This window comes from Schistocerca serialis, chromosome 8, assembly GCF_023864345.2.
Source record: "Schistocerca serialis cubense isolate TAMUIC-IGC-003099 chromosome 8, iqSchSeri2.2, whole genome shotgun sequence".
Lineage (NCBI taxonomy): Eukaryota > Metazoa > Arthropoda > Insecta > Orthoptera > Acrididae > Schistocerca > Schistocerca serialis.
The window spans coordinates 559,852,916-559,878,247 of NC_064645.1; the positions used below are offsets into that span (position 1 = coordinate 559,852,916).

The following is a 25,332-nucleotide window of genomic DNA, read 5'->3' on the forward strand; positions in this document are numbered from 1 at the left end:
CCTGTCTGTAGGGGAACGGTAAAAGGTGGATGGCAGGCGAGTGCGGGAAAATGCACACGGGCACTGAACGGCATAACAGGAGTTGGGCATTGGTCTGAGCAACGCGTTCTGGATCGAGGAGGCTCTCCTGGAAGACGTAGTTTCATTGAGCCTCGGATATGCCGTTCTGACGCCTATACAGCATGGCAAAATTCCATAGGCACTAAATGGAAAAGTATTGCGACGCTAAGAAGAAGTAAAGTGCCGATACATCAAGAGCCATTGCTGTGATTGTATGTGTGCTCTGTGCCTCGCCATCTCGCCGCCTGCCAACCGCCGCATCGATACGAACAGGTTGAAACTTTTAGTACTGTATTCGTGTGGACCAGTGTTACTTTTGTTCCATACTGTTCAATAACAACTTAAATTTTACCAGAACTGTCCTATCATTTAATTATCCTCACAACTAACCTAGCCATGGTCCTTTCCAAATGTTGTGCAATCCGAGTGTCCCGAAATGAATAATTAAAGTTTATGTTAATAATAATTACCTGCAGACCTAGCTATGTTAGAATGATGTTTAAAGAACTTTGTTGTTAATGAACTAATAGACGAATAACAAAGGTCTGACAAAGTTGGAAGATAATTTTGAAATTGGTTTAGTAATGAAGTTTAATTATTTTGAGACAGATATAATGGTATATAAATGAGCAGGAAATAAGATAAAAAGAGTAGTAACTCATATAGTGGAAATTTTGAGCACACAATGATTTCAGTAATTAAATTTTTTTATACAGTAATCATAACAGTTTCAGGGTCCCCCCCCCCTTTTTATTCATTTGAATTCTGAAGTGTTTTAAACTGATTTGACCAGCAAAGTTAAAGCCAATATAAAGGCCAAAATTTATCAGTGTTTTACCTTTGTCAAAATTGACATTGTTTGTGTGTTTCGAAAGTGCTATTTCTAGGGTAACCTATGCCCGATTTTAATCAGATAAATAGACAGTACGAAGTTTTATAGTAAACATTATAGTGTAATGTTATGTATTTATGGTTTATCCATATTAGTACAGAAAGTGAAATTATCAGTTCAGTAGATTTTCTGGTTCTAAAATTTACCATATTATGCAGTGTTATTACATACTGTTTAGCATGCACGTACACCAACTTGTACAGGAAAGAAACTCAGTTAATGCCTAATTAGGCTGGCGACTGTATTATTAACAAATTGATAGCATCTTCTGTGTTGTTTCTTGTCCGTCCTGACGTGTAGTTGCATTTCGGACTTACTTGACGTATCATTGTTATTACAGAGTGGGTGTAAGTCTGATTTGCCTCCATTCAGGTACACGCGGTCAATATCTATATAAAAATCCTTTCTCATAAGGTGAAGCCCGTCAACTTACCATAGTACAGGCTTTAATGAGTATCGTGTACTCTGCGCGCACGTTACAAACTATTTTTAAAACGAAAAATTATATATCTAGACCATCTTTTGTTTTTGGTGTGTATGTCAGTCAGGTAATCTCAAATACCATCTGGGTACATTAATAAGAGTGAACAAGAATAACTCCTGGATGCCAACTTGACCAAACTTGTATATTCGTACCTGTGAAGTGCGCGCGGGGAGGAAGTCCTCACTCGAAGACAGCAGTGACAGGCCTTGCGACAATTGTTGACACATGGCGCTCACAGAATCTCCGACGCTGATACCCGACTTGTCAGCCAGAGGGGATACTTCTGGTATAGGGCTCACTGAAACACGCATTGGTTATATTTTGTTACTTCCAGGGAGCAGTCTCTCACTTTCACTGTAGCTATGTTATAAGAAAAATTTGTCACTCAAGTTACATAAACATGAAAACAATAAGCCATTTTCATTTCTTTTTTTATTCACAGGTAAGTGAGTAGTGTATGATGAAATAATTTGTAAATACAGATTTGTATTTTTAAGAAGTAGTCCTACTAGAAAAAATCTAAGAATCTCATGTACAGTACCTGATGGTGGTATTTTGTGTAGCCACACATTAAAACATTTACAGAAAATTAAACTGACAAACAAATCTGTTTCGGCATTTGCTTTATGTGATTTACTGGTCTAACGGTATGAACTGCCATTTTCAACAAGAAACAATGAGAATACACACAAACATAACTAGTAGATCAGTACTTTTAAAGAAAAAGTATCCACACTGCCTCTCTCTAGCCTAAGGATACGGTTCTACTTTTCTCACAAAGAATACTCGCAGCACTCATAAAAGTGGTTCCATATCTTCATAATAAATATCTACAGTTTATCCTTCAAATAAATCTGCCCCCCCCCCCCCCCCACACACACACACACACACACACACACACACACACACACGGTCCAAATACAACCATAGAGGGTAATACAATGAGTTTCGATTTGGAGAATTTTAAGAAAAGTCCTGCCTCCCTTAAACCTGTTGTAAGTAAAATATTCTGGCATTTGGAAGCCTTCTAGAATGCATTCTCACCATGCAAAATAAATTTGTTTTGTTTGTTACAATATCTTTCTATAGCTTAGCATGAAGGTTGCTAGCATAAAAGAAGAAGTGTATCACTGTCATTCAGCCGCTTTCACCAAGCACTATTGCCAATAGTGCCATCAAAATATACCAAGTTAAGATATCATAACTTAAGCTTGCCTTGATTTGTAACCACAGTAGACTGGGGCTCCATTAATTGTTTTAACATTTTCAATTTATTCATTATGTATTTAGTGTTTTATTTCTTCCAATTACAGTTCTATAAAGATACCAGTAGTTCAGAAAATACTGACACATATCCTTTGAATCTTTTGTGCTGGCTTGTCTGAATACAATATTCTCAGTTTCCAAATGCCATCACTCCGAATAAAGCACTTTAACTTTTAACGGCTGTATCCCACATCGTCACCCAGGGTAAAAACCTCTTATTGCTGAACTGGCACAGGGTTCTGCTTTATAGGCACGATTCCAGCATCTGGAACTTTCCAGAAAGGGCTGAAGTGTCACCTCTGTGAGTGAGCAGGTGAGTTCGGCAGCTCATAGCAGCTTGAGCTCACTGCTGGACCAAGTGATGTCAGGTGGCACAAGGGGCCATGTTTGATTGAAACTACTGCTCCTGCCTCCCTATAAGCATTGAAGCTTTTGTCTTTGCTTTTACTCAATATCCAAAGCCTGCTCCCATACATTATTATCTATGGATCCCTAGTACTGTTAATACTGCAGTGGTTTGTTCTAATTTCATCTGCCTCCTTTACAATTGAATGCATGATCTAAAACCCACTTTTTTTCCAAATTGTATTTTATGTCTGTGTTCTAGGCAATATTCAGCTATGGCCAAACGTCTCAAGCTGCCTTAGTTTAATATGATGCACATGTTCAATTCAGCACTCAGCAACAGTGAACACGGGCTGACCTATATACACTGTCCAGTCACATAAATGTGACCAACTGTGAAAAGCCAGAATAACCACTTTTTGCAGAATGGGCTGCTGCGAGACGTGCAGAAAAAATGTCAATAAGGTTCTGGACGGTACTAACAGGGATGTAGCGCCATGTCAACACCAGTGCCGTGGCCTGCTGTGCTAGGGGTCTCGGTTGAGGATCCATGATGCGAACTGAGGTGTTTGCACAAGTTCTGGATTGGGTTTAACCCATCAAGCATGATGCTGCCCTCCACCTTACAGCACCCACAGAGTGACATCTATTGTACACACTTGGAAGTGCTACATCCATCCCATATTGCAAATGCTGTATCTAATGAAGTACCAGAAATAACATGGCCCCCCCCCCCCCCCCCCAAAAAAGTGAACTCTTAAAACCATAAGGGTTTAATAGGCTAAATCACTTTAGGCACAAAGAATTTTAACCATTTTGTAAAAATTAATTCTTTAGATGGTATTTTGAGAGTGATAAATCTCCAACCTCATCAAAATACACAATGCTGGGTTTGCAGGACAAGTGTTGCATCTATATGATGTCCATCTTCTATGCTGTTTTGCTGCACACAGCACACGTCTCCTTAGGTCCACTCTTCTGTTTTTTGTTGCTGGATTTTCTTGTGCGCGGTGTCTATCAATAAGTCCGTGTCAGTCACTAATAACAAATGGCCTTCTTTCCTCCTGTTCAATGGCACTGTAGTGGTAATTAGTTAAAAGTTCATCTATCAGTTTCACTCTGAACTCTAAATTCTCCTCCTTGTTTCCATTCTGACAATACATTATGTAAGCATTTAGAACAGATACATTTAACAAATGCTTAAAGTTTTTGTACCAAACAGTGCTTTCTCCTTCTGGCTGTAGTCAGAAATACAGAGTGGTATCTGGGTTACTTGCATTTCTCCCCCTCTTTCCTCTTCTTTGCACACCTACTGCTGATGCACCATGCTTAGTCGTCAGCATTGTAACCTCCCTTTTATCTTTCCATTTCAGAGCCACCAATTTCCCCTTTGGTGCACTGATGATCTGTCCCTTCTATGATTTCCTATTTAAAATATGTAGCATTCCTTTCGTACATGTTCTATCTGTTCCTACTGGATCAGTATTCCTGTCCACAAGTCTTCTGAACAGGTCAGGACTTTAATAGTAATTGACCATATACACACACCAACCTACATATAACATACTTTCACTCAAATTTACCACCACATTTGTTGACAGAGGATTATTGTCTTTTGTTATTTGACTCTTATGATAAGTATCTTTTTCAGTGTACAAAATAAAGGCCCACAAATACCAATTCTTGTCACACAGTTCAAAAAATTTTATCCTGAAGCACGCTGCTCTCAAGAGTGTGTACTGGTTGCTCGAGAGTGTGTCTTTCCACAGCAACAAGGATTCATCAACACATTATTTCCTGGCTCATAAGCTCTCTGAAATCTTGCTTTCAAATGCTTTATCACAGACACAATTTTATAAATGTTTTTACTGCCATGTACCTGTTGTCAGTAAAATGCAGGTATCTTTCTTCACATATAACAGTAGGGACAAAGGGCATTTCTTGCATGTTCTTTTTGGTAAAGTACATTTCAGCTGCTCTTTTAGACACTATATCCATCAGTAAAAATAGAGCTAAATGGACTCCGATTTTATCAACGTCAGTTGCAAATCAGTTTACAAATAGTTATTGCTTCGGACAAAATATTTTTTTCACTTTCCTTGTGTAAAAAAGTTTCTGCATATTCTTTTGTTTCTTTGATAATCATTTCTGTTATTTCACTGACAAAGAACAATCCGAAGCAAGCTAATGGCCCTGCATTACTGGGAATTCAGAGTTTCGGCCTACCTTCAGCAATGCTCAATGCAAATGCAGCTGGTGCAGAAATACAGTCACAATCCTCTCAGTCAGATGGGACTGCATCCTGCACTGCCAATCTGTCATCTGAAAAGCCATCAGAAGACAATAAAAACTTGTCTTCCGCATTATCACCTTCCATCAAAAGTTGCAGAACTTCATCTTCAGTCAGCCCAGCCACCATGTGCAACTTACACACACAAAAAAAAAAAAAATACATATCTGCGCACACACACAAAGACAAAAACATTCGTAACACGTACAAAAACATTTGTAGTGCGTGCGAATAACAAATGCAAATTCCATCCACATAAAGTTAAGGGAAGTGTGACACTGCTATCTAGTGGCTATCTTTCGAACATCATCATTCAAAAAGTGAAGACTGCATATTGATGTCGCACATGCTTCAGAGGTTAAATCTGGGGAGTGCTGCTCTTCAAACAACACATGTACAATGTGAGATGAGTGACATGTTGAAATGTCCTGCTAGTAGATGCCATTGTGGAGAAAAACAACTGCGTATAGGGGTGGACATAGTCCCCAAGGATACATGAATACTTGTGCTGATACTGCGTGCCTTCCATAATGACGAGATCACCTTGGGAATGCCACAAAAACATTCTCCATATAATAACACTCCCTTGTTTGTTGCAAGGTATTTGCTTTCAGATGTTTCATGCCATACAGACCAACGGCATCTGTCCAATAAGAGGTAAAACGTGATTCATCTGAAAACACTAACTGTTGTCACAGAATGGATGTCCAGTTATGGTATTGGCATGCAAACTCCAGCTTTCATCACTGATGATTATCAGTCAGCATAGGTGCATGAACCAGGCAGCTGCTGTGAAGGCCCATATGCACCAACCTGCGTTGAACAGTCATTGAGGAAACACTGTTGGTAGCTCCTTGGTTCATTTGGGTGGTCAATTGTCTGGTGGTCAAAAGCCCAACACCTGCATGTCTATTCACATGTACACATCTCCAGAACTGTCATTCACCCCTATCATCTACGGTCCACAGTGCACCACAGTTGCCTCAGTGCGAATCTTGAATAGCGCCATTTTGCCACACACAGTACATTTCAACCACGGCGGCACGCAAACAGTTAAACTTGACCTTTTGGTAATGCTTCCATTCTTGGATAGAAAGCCAATTATCAGCCCTTTTGGATGTCAGATAAATCGTTCTGTTTCCATTATATAACAACCAATGCACTGTTTTCTGCATCCCCTGGCACATTTTAATACCCCCCACTGTTAGAGCTGCCACCTGCTTTCTGTGTTTTCGTATGTTGACATTTAACATAGGCGGTGGTCACATTAATGTCATTAACGTAACTGGACAGCACAGATGCTGCCACATTCACAGTGAACACCATTCACACCGAGCACTCAAACAGCTACGTCATCATAACGTATTTCTTCAGGACGATCAGAACACTGGTCTCATTCCATTCTCTGCAGCTGTATCTTGCTGCTTGTTGCCCCCAGTATGGTAGGAATGCAGATGGCTTGACCATTCCGCCAATTCACGAGGCATCCTTTGTCAGTGGCTCCTGAAATTGTCTGTGTTGCTTTAACCTTTCTCTCTGAACACTTGTTTCAAATGCTGCAATTTAGTCTGTAGGTGGTGATCATCAGAAATAATCTTTGCTCTGTGAAGTAACATGTTCATGACCACTTTTGTGTGTACAAGAGTGGTGAAAATAGTTGGCATTCAAGTACCGGTCCATGTGTATTGCTTTCCTGTTCACTGAATCATTCTTTCCTCTTGATTAGAATGCTTGAGAATAGTAGCTTGCCATTCCTTTCCATCAAGACAGTAAATTTAATGGGCACCATTCATGTGATTGACAAACTGCTGCTGTGCATTTTCAGCGGGAGGCCATTTCAGAAATGTGTCGTCAGAACACTGAAGAAAGAATGTAGGGCGCGATGTCGGGGAGATCAGATCTTGCCCCTCAAAGTGCTCCACTAAAATCCCATCGCTGTGCCATCCATAGCCATATTTGTTGTGGTACAGGAAGTATGTTGGCATTAAGGCATGGAGGAACTACTTGACAGTCCCGAGAGGAAACTGTAGGTCCAAAAAATCCAGTACGCCTTGTACCAGCACCCTCATAAATAGTGGCACTAAGTGCAGACCAACAACTATATCCATTGTCTTACCTTCATTTTCTTGCATGTCTCAACAAATGCCTGTAAGTTACCAATGTGGTGTTCAGAATGTCCCAGTTTGGGTGCAAATAACCCTGCCAAGTGTTCTATCAGCCTGTAGGTGACTGAACTGAGTGCATTAACGATGGGCCTATGATGTACACTTTCTTTGTGTATCTCTTGCAATCCATATAGCCTGGGAGGTCTGGTAGCACGTGATATGAATTTCATCATCACTTCATCTGGCATTCTTAAGTCTTTTAATAACTTCTCTGTCTTTCTGTGTCGGATCGCGACTAAGCTTCCAGTACATACACTATGTGACCAAAAGTATCCGGACACCCACAAAAACATACGTTCTTCATATTAGGTGCATTGTGCTGCCACCTACTGCCAGGTACTCCATATCAGCCACCTCAGTAGTCATTAGGCATCGTGATAGAACAGAATGGGGAGCTCTGCGGAACTCACGGACTTCAAACGTGGTCACGTGATTGAGTGTTTCTTGCGTCATACGTCTTTATGCGAGATTTCCACATTCGCAAACATCCCTAGGTCCACTGTTTCCGATGTGGAAACAGACCATCACACAGGAATTTCAAACTGCATCAGGATCCACTGTCAAGTACTATGACAGTTAGGCAGGAGGCGAGAACACTTTCATTTCATGCTACAGTGGCAGCTCATTAGCCACACATCATGCCGGTAAATGCTTGGTGTAAGGAGCGAAAACATTGGACGATTGAACAGTGGAAAAACGTTGTGTGGAGTGACTAATTACAGTGCACAATGTGGCGATCCGATGGCAGGGTGTTTAAGTGCGTGTATTGCCAACAGTAAAATTCGGAGGCGGTGGTGTTACGGTGTGGTCATGTTGTTCAATATGTGCAACAGAAATGCAGTGAAGAAATCTTTGTTACTAAAGAAATTATCTAAATGAAGAACAACTTCCCAACTGCATGTTTCATCGAATTCAAAGCAAGTACTGGTGGGTATATGAGGAAATGATGAGGGCAGGGCTTACATTGAGCCAAGACACTAGTTCAGCAGTCTCTTATGGCATTTGATGAAAAACTATTTGCGAATCATCAACATAAATAAATATAATCAGACAGCTGTTTATTTTGACAGGCTGTCAGATGTTATGGTGAACATGAATGGTGTTAAAAGTTTTCTGGCAATGAAAACACCAGAAAACACTAATGATGAGTGCACTAGCAGAGGGAAGTATGCTCCCATGTGAGATTCTTCACAGGGGGGGGAAAACCACTTGCCTGCAGGACTTATCTTTAGATGCCAACAAAATAGATGGACGACAAATGACCGGATGCTAGAAAGGTCAAACATTGTTTGTAACGGAATACCAGATTCTTTGCTTACCACAAGGGAAATGCTGCTGCTGGATTCTTTCACTGGACATCTCACCCAGGAGGTTAAGGATCTGACAGCAAAGAACAACAAAGTCCTGGCACCATGACCACACAACATGTAATTGATGTTGTTGTGATTAGACCTTTTAAAGCCCACCTGCAATAGCTTTACAGTGAGCTGTTTCTTCAAAGAGACCATGACCTCACTCGCGGAAGGGGGGACAGTTAAGTAAACCCTCAGTATCCTCGTTGGGACAATGGACCTTACTGTCTCAGGCAAAATATCTAGTGAATCTATAAGAGGTGCAGGCTCTCAAGTGAATCTATTATGAAAGGCTTCAAAACGTGCTGCATGTTGAATGCCATGGGTGGCTCAGAAGATGACTGTGAGGAAGAAAGGGAAGCCAGTAGGCTTACAATTAAGGATAATGATACTAGTGGTAGTGATGATGGTGACTGAAAATAATAATATCACAGATGACTGGTTTAGAGTTAGTTCAGTTAGATCTAGTTTCATGTTTCATAGTTCACATGCACGATACATTGTAACTATGTGGAAAGACCCATTTTACATCCACATCACAAATTAATTTGTAAATTGGCTACATGCTGAAGTGTTATTTTTTTTCTCTCTCTTCTTTTTTAAATATACAGATATGAGTTAGTAATTCCTACGCACCATCTTTTACCAATTACAGTAACAGAAATCATTCTATGGAATAGAGAAAGTTGTCAAGGAGAAACTTTTTCGAGTTGTTTTCAAATTTTACTTTGTTGTCTGTCAGATATTTTATATCTGCAGTCGTCGTCTTGTTGTGCCTGCCTGTGAGTCAACATCTCCATTATATGATGAGTGGCAACCTATCCTTCTCATAATCTGTCATTATTCCAGCCTGGATTTTCCATTGTTAAATATTTTATATCATTGGATAAGTGATCAAAAATTTTAGTTGCAGCACTGTGCATCAACTTTTGTGCTAAAGACAACCTTAATGTGGAGTAATGAGTGCCATATTACTTCTGGTATTGTAATTATGTACATCATTGTTCCATATGAACAGCAGTAGATTATTTACAACAAACTTCATGAGAGAATAAATACACTGTGAAGCAGTACTCACAATGCCAAGCTCCTTAAACAGATAACGACAGTATGATCACGGGGAGCACCACATACTATTCTTACAGCAGCTTTTTTAAGTAATGAAGATTCTCTCTAAAAGATGAGTTAACCCAGAACATTATTCAATGGAAATGTGCAAAATATGTCAACTGACTGATTTGTCTCTCCTCAAGCTCTGCAATGACTGCAAGTGCAAATGCAGCTGAAATAAGTTGTTTTAGAAAATACACACACACACACACACACACACACACACACACACACACACACACACACACACACACACACGAAAGGGTTTAACTTTTACAAGCTTTTGGAGCCAATGGCTCCTCCTTGAGTTGAATGGAAAGGAAGAGGGGTGAAGGGAAAGGACAAGAGGTTTAGGGAAAGGGGTACAGTTCAGTAAAGTCACTCAGAACACGGGGTCATGGGAGACTTACCAACAATAAGAGAAGAAAAGAAAGAAAGATTATAGTCACAGGATACTATGTTTTTGTTTTGTTTTGCTTTGCTTTGTGAAGTGCAAAATTTTACATTTCTGCACATTTAAAGCAAGTTGCCAATGTCTGCACCACTTTGAAATCTTATCAAGATATGACTATTTATGGAGCTTCTCTCAGATAGTACTTCATTGTAAATAACTGCAACATCTCCAAAATGCCTGATTTTACTATTTTTACTGTCTGTACGGTCATTAATATACAACATGAACAGCAAGGGACCCAACACACTTCCCAGGGGCACACCAGAAGATGCTTCTATATCTGATGACGACTTGCCATCCATGATAACATGCTGTGTCCTCCGAAAGTCCTCAATCCAGCCACAAATTTTACTTGATATTCCATATGATCATACTTTTGACAATAAGCGTAGATGTGATACTGAGTCAAATGCTGTTTCGAAATCAAGAAATATGGTGTCTACCTGACTGCTTTGATTCAAAGCTTTCAGTACGTTATGCAAGAAAAGTGTGAGTTGGGTTTCACATGATCGATATTATTGAAAAATATGCTGGTTGGCACTGAGGAGATCATTCCGTTAAAGACACCACATTATATTTGAGCTCAGAATACATTCTACGACTTAACAACAAATCAGTGTCAATGATATTTGACAGTAGTTTTGTGGTTCATTTCTACTAGTTTCTTGTAGTGACCTGTGCCTTTTTGCAAAAACTGGGCACAGCTTTTTGTTCGAGAGATCTATGATAAGACTATAGTCAGAAGAGGGACTAACTCAGCTGCAAATTCAGTATAGTCTGACCAGCATTCCACTGGACTGTTGAGCTTTGTTCAATTTTAATGATTCCATATGTTTCTCACACCACTCACACTTATTTTCATTTATCTTTCCCATGGTACAAGTATTAAATTGGGGCATTTCTCCTGGGTTTTCCTTTGTAATGGAACATTTGAAAATGGAGTTAGGCATTTCAGCTTTTGTTTTGCTACCCTCAATTTCACTTACTGTCTCATTCACAGGGGACTGGACACTGACTTTGGTGCCACTAACAGCCTTTACATATGACCAGAATTTCTTTGGGCTCTGTGAGAGGTAACTTGAATATATTCTACTACAGTAGTCATTGAAGGCTTCACACATTGTTCTCTTGACAGCCAAATATGTTTCATTTAGCATCTCTATCTATGGGCCTATGCTTTGTTTCACACCTATTATGCAGTAATCTCTGTTTCTTTACAGTGACTGTATACCATAGTGGTCCCTCCCATTCTGAACTGTTCTACTGGGTATATATATCTATCCAGTGCATGGTCAACTATTCTTTTAAAGTTGGGCCACTTTCAATGTGGACATCCTCTATTTGTTGCCATTAGATCCAATATATTTCCATCATGAGTGGCGTTCCTAATTGTCTGTTCTCGGTAGTTTTCAGAAAAGGTATTTAGTAAAGATTAGCAGGATGTCTTATCATATCCACCACTAACAAAACTGTAATTCATCAGGTTACCTTCCATTAGGAAAGTGGGCGCACTCACCTTTTTACTTTTTTTTTTTTTTTTTTTTTTTTTTTTTTTTTTTTTTTTTTTTTTTTTTTTTTTTGCAGGTTTCATTTGGCAAATCCAGGTTTCAGCTTGTGGTTAGCCATTATCAATGCACTATTTTCTGGTCTCCATTCATGTCAGTTCCCTGTTGTTTGAGTATCAGCCACAGTAGAAGGAAGAAAGAAAGAGAAAGAAAAATACAACTTATTGCTGCACTCTGTAATTTGTAAATAAAACTGTAATTTTCCCAATTAACTTTTGGATGATTGAAATCTCCACCGATGATTACAGGATGTCTGGGGAACTCCCGTACATGTGAACTGAGGTTCTCTCTGAAGTTTTCAGTCACACCTGGAGATGAGTCTGGTGTGCAACCAAGGATCGAAATATTTTATGCCCACTCCTGATACCGAGTCTTGCCCGAACAATCTCACATGCAGCTTCCATTTCTACCTCAGTTGATTCAAGTTTCTTGGCTACTGTGACAAATACACCACCACAATTACCCATTTGCCTATCCTTTTGATATACACTTAAATTTTCCCCAAAAATCTCAATGCTCTCAATTTCAGATTTTTTCCATGTGCGCTTCAAACTCTGGCACTTTGTTGCGAATGCTTCAGCAGTTTACCATCAGGATTTCAATATTCTCATCTGTGGGAGGCATTTCTTTTGATCTTACATAGATACTTCTGTGCTTGCTACAGCTGTCATTATCTGGATTGGGTGGAGAGTCACCTAATCTAAAAACCCTTGTGTGCAACCCACACACAGACAACTAGCTGAGTGGCAGGCTCTGATGTGTAGTGCACACCTGACCATTTAGGGGGACTCTACAACTCTCAGCCCTATGACCCAAGCCCAGAAAGTCGCAGTCTAGCTCATCACAGGACTCTCGAAGTCTCTGGTTCAGGTCTTCCGCTCAACTCGGAACCAAAGAGCTACAATCAGTTCTGGCGATGATGCATGTGCAAGGCTGGTATTCTCATCCTTCTTCGTCAGTCGCTGGAACGATCCGAGAACGACCTGCAAGCTCAGACGACTGACATCATTTTTCCAAAGTGCTCCACAATCTTCAGTTGGTTGCATCATGTTCCCTCAATGGCTGCTGGAACAGCCTCTTCAATATGTAGAACGAGGCCACCAGGCGTACACACTGAATGAACCTGGTGTTATTTCCTGTCCCTTGCTGCCATCTTTCACCGTACATTTGAACTGCCGATGATTTCTAGACCCCTGAATTTTTGGGTTTGCCTCCTCCCGGCACTGGACAAAAGAGGTTTCCCCAAAAAAGGTGACTGGTTCCTCCCTGGTCCCTGTGCACCCCGTACAGAACTCTTACATCTACCACTGACATGCCACTCACAGTTGAGTGGTCAAGTAATGATATATCCCGTACTTTCTGCACTGGACACAGGATCCTCGGGAGAGGATAGTACTTGAGTTATCTCTGATACAGGTATCACAGGTACATGACTCTAGGGAGCTCTTTCAACACACAGATTCGCAGGAGCTGCCAGTCGTTTGACAGTAATCAGGACAGCTGCAATTTACTGTTGCAGAAGAACATCAACCAACTCATCCAGTCATCAAGAACAGCATTCACAGTGGGGCAGCATTTTACCTGGTGCAATGTATTATAAGGCAGCGAACAAATAACTTTGAATTAAGCCTGTTTATTATCTTTTAGTCCATTGTGCTAAAAAGTTGTTAATCCCCTATAAGAACTGAAGCAAATACACAAAGCGATATTTCTATTAATGCAACACAAAAACTTGTGGTAAAAGCTACTAGTTTCCTAAAAGATTTTGAGATTAATTATAGTTGTTAGCAAACTAGAGTTAAATAACAAGAAATGCAAATAAAATATAGGGCTACTCCTCTTTAAGGGAAAACTAGATGTATCACAGAATGCCAGTTAGAAAATCTGCTACAGCAACTAAATCGCAAATGCTGATTTGCTACAAATTGCTCATAGATTATGCAAAGGACAATGGTAGCTTCCAAAAATTTTCAAAAAATGCACGTTTATTTGCGTTGATATGCAATGAAGTTCAGGGATAACGTATTCTTTGCAGAACTGTGAACCACAAACGCTGATTTGCTACAAAATAAATTATGTGTCCAAAACAACCTTACTGGTAACTTATGAAAATATTTTTGTAAAAATCTGAAAATTCTTGGCCCTAAGACTGAGCATTGGGGATCCCCATATGTAATTTTTCCCCAGTCAGGATAATGTCACTGTACTACATAGGTCCAATTAAAATACAACTTTTTGCTTTCTTTAGGTTAGGTATGACATCCAATGGTTGGCTACATCATCAATTACACAAAACCTCAGTTAACAGTATTTACCCGAGTATAAGAGCACCCTGAATATAAAACAAGCCCCTAAGAGGCTCCTTGAGAAAACATTTTTTAATGTATTATGACTAATCAAAATTGATGCAAGGGTTCTGTCCAGAAAGTTAACATTACACATATTCTAAATTTATGCCATGTATTAATTGTCTGTTTTGATGATACAAGTAAAAATAAAATAAACATAAAGAAATTGTTCACATCAATTTCTACTTTTTCTGCCCTTTTCGTTTACTTAGCCCATTGTCTTTGGTATCACAATTTTTAATCACCACCATTGTCACCCTAACAGGAGAGCTGTGAAATTTACATCTGCTTTGTCACAAATATTTCACTGTTTCTTCCAAATACGCTGCAATTTCTGAGGTTGTGGTTACTGCAGGACCTGAAAACATAGCTGTCTCTTTCTGAACACACTGCTGATTTTGCCTCCATATTGACATAAGAATGTTACAATGTCTCTTGCTTCCAAACATACCGTCTGCTGGATGCTCTCTCATTGACTGTATAGGACCAGCAGCTGACACACCTCCACTCTTCCCCATCACTCCTCACAATGAGAGTCGACAACATTGCTGTACAAAACACATATGTACTCCACTGGTGCCCATCTAGACTTTAGAGAGTCCTGCAGACATTTATGCTACTGTTGAGTATTTGTTCAATTTTGAAGTCAATTTGATTCAGAGTGTAAATGGATTCGGGCAAAGTGCAGTTTAAACATGGTACATGTTCATAAAAAGCCAAAGTATGCAGTACACATTACCATGATTGGCTCCACGAGGAAATTCTGCCCGCTCAACACTCCGTTCCCTGAACTTAGTTCTCAGGCAAGATGGGTCACTGCCCCCCTCCAACTTTCTGTAATGCTGTGCTAGAGCAACAGTGAAACACGGACGGCAATATCTTCTAAAGCGCACGTTATACGTACAAACAGCAACTGATAAATAAAAGGTTACAATGGCAATTCAGTCCAAGTATCGATCCTATGCTCGTCCTGCAATCTAGTGACGTCTGTTTGTACTGTCACCACAACAAGTCCTTCTGCTGTAATTTATCCTCATGACAGTACAGTCAGTTTAATATAATTTACTTCGTTTGTCAGATATTTCATTCTGGACTAATTTTCTTCCTCATTTCATCTGAATGTCATCATCTTGTTCTGAAGCTGATTAAAAGCTGGCAACAATTTTCTCTGGTATTGTAACATGTACACAGACCTAGTTTCTTATCTGTAACCAACCTGGTATATCAGAAATCATATTCAAATAAAATATGGACTTGAGTTCAGAATCAAGTAATGGTTTCTGAAGGACAAGATTTTCGCCTTTGAATGTTACCGTTACTTAAAAAGCAGCATAAATGTATGAATACAGTACCCATACATGTATGAGAAAATTTGTAAGTTGATAGAATTTAATGTTATTTCCTCCATTGCTACACAAAATTGCCAATTTTTAGGTAGAGCATTACTGCTGTAGAGGTTAAGGGGTATTTCAATGATACTGCCAAATTGTCAATATACTTACCATCTGAGGGCACATATCGACATATTGTCAATACTAAAAATATTGATGAACAGTACTGATGGCCCTCAAAATATTCTCAATACATACTGAATGTTCAAGGTCCAGTATTGACGATTTGACAATATTCTCCATTCATATGTTGACAAAGCTTCGTCAACCAGCCACACAGCATCAGCACACACTGTTTATGTTTTAATTCGCCCTCTGCATATATTACCTCGGATTCAATTTTTTCAAGTAGTCTTTTAATACAAAACACTTTTAGTAGACTTATGCAAGGATAAACATTGCATGTACCACTTTAGGATGGTCATGGAGGATTCTTTATGACAGTTCTTCCTTTATCAATTTGAACATGTACTATAGGTTGCAGAAATACATAGTTTGGGAAAATTCAACTACTTCAAAAAATATGTCATACATCTGCTATGACTAGTAAGATGTCTGTGAAATGCATGCCCGTTTCACCAAATTATCGCAAGACGTAAAACAAATGTTTTATGTTAATTGCCCGGACTTATCCTTGCCAGCCAGATATCACTGCTTCGAAGGTTTCCATAGAATTTTAGTTACTATGCTTCCTGATATTACAGCATATAACTTCAAGCATTCGTATAACCTGCCTGTCACCAGAAATCTCCCTTAAATGTGACTGCCTCTCTAATTAATGTATTTTGCCTCTCTATTTTCCTCTTGTATCAACATAATATCTAGTCGTATGATGCAGGACTCATTGTAAAATAATTTATAAAATCTTCTGGATCTACAGTTCTGATTTTGGTCAGTAAATTAACATGTAATCAGTTGCTCCTTTCTTCAACCACTCTTAGGTCCATTTCATTTAACTGATTGCTTTCTGTCGCTTGTAAGCAATATCTAACACAATTCTAGAACATGCTTTCCTTTGGGTGACCTTGTAAAACCATATTGTCAACTGAAAATTTTTGTCAGTATTATTGATAGTGTGAATGCACTTCAATATATTGAATGTTTGACAAATCAGGCCCCTTTAGTCTGTAGTTTCTTGTGTATCCCTTGCACTAGCACAGCAAGTCACATGTCATGTGATTGTTCGAGCAAGGTAGATACTGTATTGAGCACTTTGGTATACCAGGAAATCTCGAACCGTTTGAATGGAAGTATTGTTCGATATGCTCCAGGCATAAGGACCATTCAAAATAAATTTGTACGAAACCTCAATGGCCGAAGCTTCTTCTGTAAATGTACAACAAAACTATATATTAACCTACTAAACAATATTAAAAATGTTGACTTCAGCAGTGGCCAGTAAGGGCTTCATCAAAACGACAAACACACACGCGTGACTTGCGTGCGTGCGTGTGTGTGTGTGTGTGTGTGTGTGTGTGTGTGTGTGTGTGTGTGTGTGTGTGTGTGTATGTGTGATCTAATTTTTTTGATGAAGGCTTTACTGGCCGAAAGCTATATTTGTGACAGTCTTTTTATTGTGCCTATCTGCGATTCAACATCTCTGCTATCTGGTGTGTAGCAACTTGCCTTTTCACAATATTGTTACATTCCATCCTGGATTTTCCATTGTTTGATTTGCAACTGTAAGATGATCCCATACTTTTCAGATGACGAATTTGGAGAAGTAGGGGGGGGGGGGGGGAGGGGGGGGGGGGCACACCTCATATCATAATCGGATAAATATGGTATCTAGGAGGCTATTGTGGTTCACTCAATCCAATGCCTTAGAAAGATCATAACAAATACCAAACGCTGCTATTTTCTTAAGTTAATGCTTGCAAAATTTGTAGCGTGTAAATGACATTCTCAGTAGTACAACTCTTCTGAAATCTTGACTGTGATTTACTGGGGAAATTACTTTTGCTCAGGATGTCAATAGTGAAAAAAATCTGTAGTTATTGACATCTTTATCACCATTCTTATACAGGCGTTTTAAAATGGCATATTTCAGTCTCTCTGGAAAAATGCCTTGAGTAAGTGATGCCTTACATCTTTCAGGTAAGAAAAGGCTAATTATACAGGAACAAACCATCAAATCCATATGAGCTTTTAATTTTAAGAGAAAACATAAATTCTTAATTTCAGAGGGAGAAATTTGTGATACATTCATGTGACTGAATTTTATGAGAATCGTTTTTTCAACAGGTAGTTAGCAAAAAAGGGGGTGAAGATAAAAATTAAGGTAAAACATTTCTTTTTTGTTTATTTTATTTCTACTTGTATTATCAAAATGCAGACAACCAATAAATGGCATAAGTTTATAATAGGTATAATGTTAACTTTTTATGGCAGTACTTCATATCAATCAAATAGTTCATAATTTTGATTAGCCAGAATACGTTAAATTTTTTTTTTCAAGATGCCTCTTTAAAAAAGGGGTCATCTTATTCTTAGGGTCATCTTATACTCTGGTAAATACGGTACGTATGCTTTATTTCTTCACATTTTGGATGGGAGTTCTAGGAGAGAAGCAAATGCCATTATTTGGTCAGTGTTGTCTTCGTTCCACTCAGTATCAGCCTTTGCAAACACTGCTGTGCACAGCAGCATTGTACAGTAGTATTTTGTAATTTGTTGCAACTAGATTTCAGTTTCATAAAACTGCATAACCAATCAATGGTTGATTGGATCATCTCTGATTTTACAAAAACTAGTGTGGACTTCCTTAATTGCTGAGTGCCTGCCTGCCCAGTTAAAGTAGACTGTGTAGGACAGGGGTCACTCCCATCTCCTTCTGATTTTTCCCAGGCAGAGTGGTGAGTTGTTATAAACATAAAGCACCTACACAACCCTCAAAACAAAGATTATTGGTAGTCTCCAACTGTTGGACTAATACAAATGAACTTCAATTGCTCTCTACTATCTATATAAATACACTTAAGAAATAAAAAAATCTCTCCGTAAGCACAAACTTCTTTTTAGCCATGAATCTAAATAAGGAAGCTTAACAAAACTCCAATGATTAACTTACATTTAACAAGGTCACAACAACACCTACAGCTTATACAATTCAACAATTATAATCTCATGCAATACCAATATATGTGGTTACCGCTTTCATAGATTGTTTACCTACATTCAGTACTGAGCCATACAGCAATCAGAGTTTCAAAAGTAAAAACGAAATATAAATCAATGTACTTGGTTGACTTTACAGAAACCAACACAATAATACTGTGACAATATTTATGAAACCTAGCACTGACCAACATTTTAATGAGTTTTTCCATTAACGTAATCTGACTGACTTAATGCACATACTCTTACCAGATGAGATCCCCAGCAGGGGGTTGTCAGGTGCAGCATCTTTTTTTTATTTTTAAATCTTTATTGAAACAACTTTAATCATTAGTTTTGTTCAATTAATTGGTTTAAACATAATTTTATATTTCTATTCCATTGTCATGTTATTTCAATCACTGTATGAATTTTCTCCATTTTTTTTCTTTGCACATCGTTTTTCCAATCAGAATTTTTGTGAATATGAGTTTAATTATTGTATTCAATTATCTGAAAATTCTGATCAATTAGTTAGGAAACAAAAACCCAAATAATCTGTTTATATTAACTATGCAGTGGTAAGAAAAATGTATTTATGGTTAGCATATGTGCAATTTTTTTTACACCTCAATACTCCTAAATATTTAAAACATAACCTAAATATCTACTGCACTTTGGACAAAATAACACAGATTGCACTGTGGGCAAAATAATGCAAATGAAGATTTAAATGAAGGAAGGGTTTTAAGCATCACAAAATTCAAACAAAATGAGAAATAGACATAACGAACAGAATAATGTAGACACACACACACACACACACACACACACACACACACACACACACACACACACACACACACACACTACAAACAAAAGGAATTAAATTAAAATACATAAAATTAATTAAAAACACACGAACAAAGATTTCAAGTGGGGAAAAAATATAGGAAGAAACATGAGAGCAAATAAAGAAGTTGATATTACGATTAAAATGGCTGACAAAGGAACAGAAATAAAAAATTACATTTAAATTAATTAATTGTATAAAAATGATGATCAAAGTCATTTTGATAAAGATTTCAAAATGGAACAAAATTACTACACCTGACGAGATCAGAATCCATTTGTCCTTTTGTAGGGCTACTGAGTGTCACACAAAGTTCCCTTCCCCTTTTTTTCTTAAAAAACACACTGCAAATAAGGGCCACCTAGGGTGAATGGTTGCTGTGTGTGATACCTGGGATCCTAATCTAAATAACCATATAACTAAATAGCCATATAACATTAAACCATATAGATGGTTTCAGAAAGTCAATCCCATGGCTGGGGACCTCACTCTGTAAGTAAAACGATGAAAATTACAGTACAATTTTCTAATTGAAACTGAGAAAAATAAAAGACAAGATGGCTAAAAGGACTACTGATATACATGTTTTTCGAAGTGTTCTTCCCTGTGTGTGTGTGTGTGTGTGTGTGTGTGTGTGTGTGTGTGTGTTTTACAAATTTTCTCTTGTTCATGTGTCATCTGAAAAAGAATTTATAATGTATACTTTTTTGTGCTTGAACTGCACATGTCTGTTTAAACTGTGTTTTACATAGTTTCTGAACATTAAATGTTGGTTCTTTTAATCACAAACGTGTGGTCCGCGTTTAGTACACACACCCCAATTGACTGGTTTCCAATCACCATCAGAACTAAAAATCCATACAAGACAAAAATGTAAAATTACTATTACTATAAACAGTTATAAAAATATTCAAAAGTGCAAGCTAAGGAAAAAGAATAAAAATACACCTACTATCTATTTACAGATGTAGCAAGTCAAGTCATCACCACGAACTAACTACAGTCACTTAAAACCAATGGCCAAGCTGTTCCTGCATTTTTATTTAAAACTGGAGCAGTTATGTTCATAAGAGGGTGTGTGAGCTTGCTCTATTAAGTTTAAATAACCATAACATAATCATTATTTTTCACAATTTACTGAATTACTCGATTACAGGACAAGGTTTTTTTTTTTTTTTTTTTTTATTTGTCATTCAAAAAATACAGGGTCATCTTACATTTGCAGATTAACTATTGCTACTAAGACCAACATTTTTACACTGTCTTCTCATAGAAATAGTAAATAACCACTCAGTTGCAAAATGGAAGGTTTATTAAAGCCTCAGTCCCATGGTTTTGGCGTTTGCAAAAACTCTTCTTCACAGCGAAACAGTGACTACCTAAACAAGTTAACCAGTATGAACTCCTTTACAACCACATTGTGTCCAAAAAGAAATATCGTATGCAATTAACAATATATTGTAACTCAGTTTGCTTATACAGGGTGTCTGGCAAACAGGTTTACACTTTCTGAATTTTAGTAACCTGACCTAATTGTGATTATAAGGTGCTCTCCTGACTAGTGTGTGTAGCAATTATTTTATTTTAAGTTGCCATCAACTATATGTATATAACAAGATGACTGGAAACTTGTCCTTGGAACAAAGAAAGTGGATTTTTAAACAGTTATTTTTGAAATGTGAGAACTTGAAACAAGTGCTGAGACAATGGTAGGCAGAATTTGATACAGCACTACCATCGTGTGTAACAACAACAAAATTATATGACAAATTTGAGACGGAAGTAAGTATGTGTGATGTGAAGAAGAGACAGTGTGGCAAGAAGAAAGCAGTAGCAGATGACACAGTGCTACAACCTCATGCAAGATCCCCAAGGAAGACCATGCACAAACTGCACGTCTATCAGGTGTACGCAAATCAAGCGTTCTCCACAATTTAAACTACGTAATATGGAAACGCTACATTCCTAGGTTGCTTCAAGTGATGAAGGAGGACAATCCAGATTGGCACTTTGAATTTTCTGAACGGATCTGAGATACTTAACAGTTGACTGATGTCACGGTTTTGTCTCATGAGGTGACATTCAAATTGAATGGAACCACTAATCACCATAACTGTGTGTACTGAACAAGAGATAATCCCCATGTTACCGAAGAACAAACTGTTAATCTTGTCGGGTTATCAATGTGGTGTGGCATGTCTGTCAGTGGACTTCAAGGACATTCTTTTTTTAGAACAGTGATGGGTGTTAAGTACCCAACCATGCTGCAGAAACGAACTGTATGTAAGCTGGATGATATGAGAGAGGCAACTGTGACTGCCGGTGAATCCCTTCCAATGGCAACCATAAACCATGTGTCAATCTGTTCCACAACACTGCAGACACTGTATAGTTGCTGCTGCAGGAGGCTTTGAACATCAACAGTAAAGCATCATAACATTATGGTCATCTATGTAAATAAAAATTTGTTGTTTTTGTCATTTTTGTTTGAGTGATTGAAGTACAGACCATGTGAATCCCTTTATGGAACACCCTGTATTATTGGCACTATAGGAACTGTAAATTGTAACAATCAGTAATTGATGCAAATAGTTTGTGGTTCACAATCGAATGACATATGGGAATAATGATCAAAGTCTATCCTAGATCAAATTTTAGCTTTCACCGCCATCTTATAGTACAAAACAAGATCTTGGAAACTTTAACTTTGGAGAAATGACCAATGTCCACACAATTCAGGTCCAAGTAGTTGTGTACTTTTTAAGAATGATCATAGTCACACTGTTCCCTTGGAAGTGTGACGATACTCCACACATTGAGGTATTACTTATTCATTATTGTTTTTCACTGTTGTAAACAGTCTTTGAGTAACATTGTTAGTGCACTGTTAGTTGTGTTGTAGTTGTGCGTTGAGACAGTGTTTGAAAATTTCCACACTGTCAAGCAGTAATTGTGATAAAAATTCTACTGCAAAACCTGGAATCAATCGAAGAACAGGAAAGTTCATGGGCGAGTTTAAGAGACTTCAACATGCATTCAAGATGCGGTGATGACTGTAGTGTTCACACTTGACATGTTCTGTAAAAACAACTACCACAGAAAGAAATGAATTGATTACAGAGTGTACTGACATAGTATCCTACAATACAAAATGCAAATCTACACTGTCTAATCACTGTGAAGCCTATATTATGCAGGAGGCCAAAAAAGAACTCTGATGAAACACAGTATCTTGACTTCAGTTATTAAGTTCGGGTAGTAAGGGATGGAAAGTCCGCTGAAGTAACAGTTGGTCGGGCAGCACTTTATCAATCCATGGCATTACAAATAGACACCTCGTCACATTGAAATGTTCCCTACCTACTAGGAAAGCACTTGTCAAGACCAAGGTTAAACATGGTAATAGACCACAGGAACTTAAATGTGAAACAATAGTCAAAAGCTCATGAACATAAACAATCACTTGAAGGGCATACTGCCTATTACAGCTGGCATAATAGTAAGAAACTATTTATCTGATAAGCGCATGTGATAAATTTCAAGCCGATGTTGCTCAAGTTGATTCACAATAGCTAGCAGTCACAACAAGACTTCTCTGGAGGACCTGATTAAGAAAAGAAAATGGTTATCTGCTCGAAATGAACAGCACAGAAGAAAGGATGACAAAGTTTTATTAAATATAGTAGACTGGACAGCGTACGTATAGAAAAATCAAAACAGAGTTGCAATTATGATGGATTACCAGAAAAATCTCCCACTTCCCAATATCTCAGTAAGTGAGGTTTCCTAGCAACATCTGCTATCATTTAACATTTAATACACACTGCCTTGCTACAGAGAAATGTGTTTACTACCCCAACGATCAAACCATTTCAAACTGTTCATATAAAGCCTGTTCCGTGGCATTACTGTACTGAACTCATACCCAGCAGTGAATGTGAACTCAGTGTATTCTGCAATTCTTGCTCAGGACAGAACAAGAACTACAGTGTGTTTCGTTTGTCTTTTCTTGGAGCACATTAAAGGATGGTTTGACTGCACCCAAATAATTTTTCCAGTGAAGGGTCATTCCTATCTTGAAAGTAACAAAAATATGAGCCTGGTAAATATAAAGACAATATGCAAAACATCACATGACTGGTGTCAAGTAATTGAGAATTCAAGAAGACTTCAAGAACCCTTTGTTGTAGTGAACTGTAAACAAAATTATTTCTTCAGTGAAGACGATTTCTGAGTGAAACTTACGACAAGAAATGTCTTTTTACTCAGTTCTTCGTGATGTGCAATGATGAACCAGCCCATCTGCGAAGGTCATACTTTGGTTCATATGAAATCTACAAGATCATCGATGCTCCTAAACTTCAAGAATTAAAGGATAAGGCCCTACATCCACAAAGTCACCTACTACTTCTTGGCATCCCTAAAAATAAAATATGACTATTTGCACATTTTAAAGTAGTTTTGTGGCCCAGAAGCACATCTATATTTCAGTTCATTATAAGTTGGCAAAACCCATCATGAAGATACGTATGATAACATTTAATAATATTACAAACACTATAACTACGGACTTACACATTTTTTCACCTACTTATATGCTGGCAATAATTAATATTATCGTTTTGCGTTATTAAATAACAACTTGTGTCATACATAAAGCTGAATATCTTTAGAAAAAATTGGCACATTATAAACAAACCCCTAAAAGTAGTTTCTATGCTCTTAAATTAATTTCAGATATTGTAGGACTTTGACAATAATATTTACCTTGCAGAAGCCATTCTGTGCATTATTGCATTAACATATAATTACCAGTAATAGCAGCCCTCGGTTGCAAAAAGGGGAGTCTTTTGTCAAAGGTTTCAGTACTGCTATGAGTACCTTCATCAGAAATAAAAACTCTCAAACTGGCATGTCATATATTAAACTGCGTCAATCTACATTAGCATCAGACTCACTCTGTTGTATTGCATTACTGCAAGTAGACCTATAATTATCTCATGATGAAAGATTGTTTCATTTAATTTAACCTGTGTTTGAAGTATGAAAGTGATACAGTGGCAATAATATTCAAAAATAAATAGTAGTTGCTAATCTTTTAAATTCTGTTACTTTGCAAATTTTGTGTATTATCATATTGACAAGTTTTTCATTGTTGTACTGCACTATTGTAAATAGTTACTATGGCATAATACAAAAAGTAAACAACAAATCTACAAATTATTTCTAATTAAAACCTGATAACAGTCCTCAAAGTTTAAATTTTCTAAGAATCTTCCAAACTGGACTTGGGTCATTATTCCTCTGTATCCTGCAATTGGTTCACACAGACTGTACAACACTTATTTTAAATTAATAGTGATTCAGGAAGCATAGACCATAAATAACAGTGCAGTATGAAGAAGAAAAAAAAATTAAAAAAAATATGGTGTCACAGAAGTGAATGGTCATAATGGTGTAAAAGTAACATACAAATTAAAGAACGCCAGCTCCAAATGTCAAACTTTCAGTGGACCAAAGCTGGGTAGGTTTCACGCATTGAAGCAGCGAGTTGTTCACTATGTACAAGAGAAACACAATGAAAAATACCTGATAACTAAAGAAATTACCCAAATGAAAGTGCTAAAGATGAACAGGAAATTTCCAACTGCATGTGTCACA

At 37.9% G+C, this 25,332-nt stretch overlaps 1 protein-coding gene across 2 annotated transcripts in view; it reads right to left on the reverse strand.

Moving 5' to 3' along the window:
• The window catches only part of LOC126416082 (protein numb), a 234,531-nt gene that overhangs the window by 42,532 nt on the left and 166,667 nt on the right, over window positions 1-25,332 (reverse strand). For both annotated transcript variants that reach the window (XM_050083570.1, XM_050083569.1), the window contains one exon: window positions 1,589-1,734. In XM_050083570.1, coding sequence (XP_049939527.1) covers window positions 1,589-1,734 — 146 coding nt within the window. The remainder of the gene's footprint in view (window positions 1-1,588; window positions 1,735-25,332) is intronic.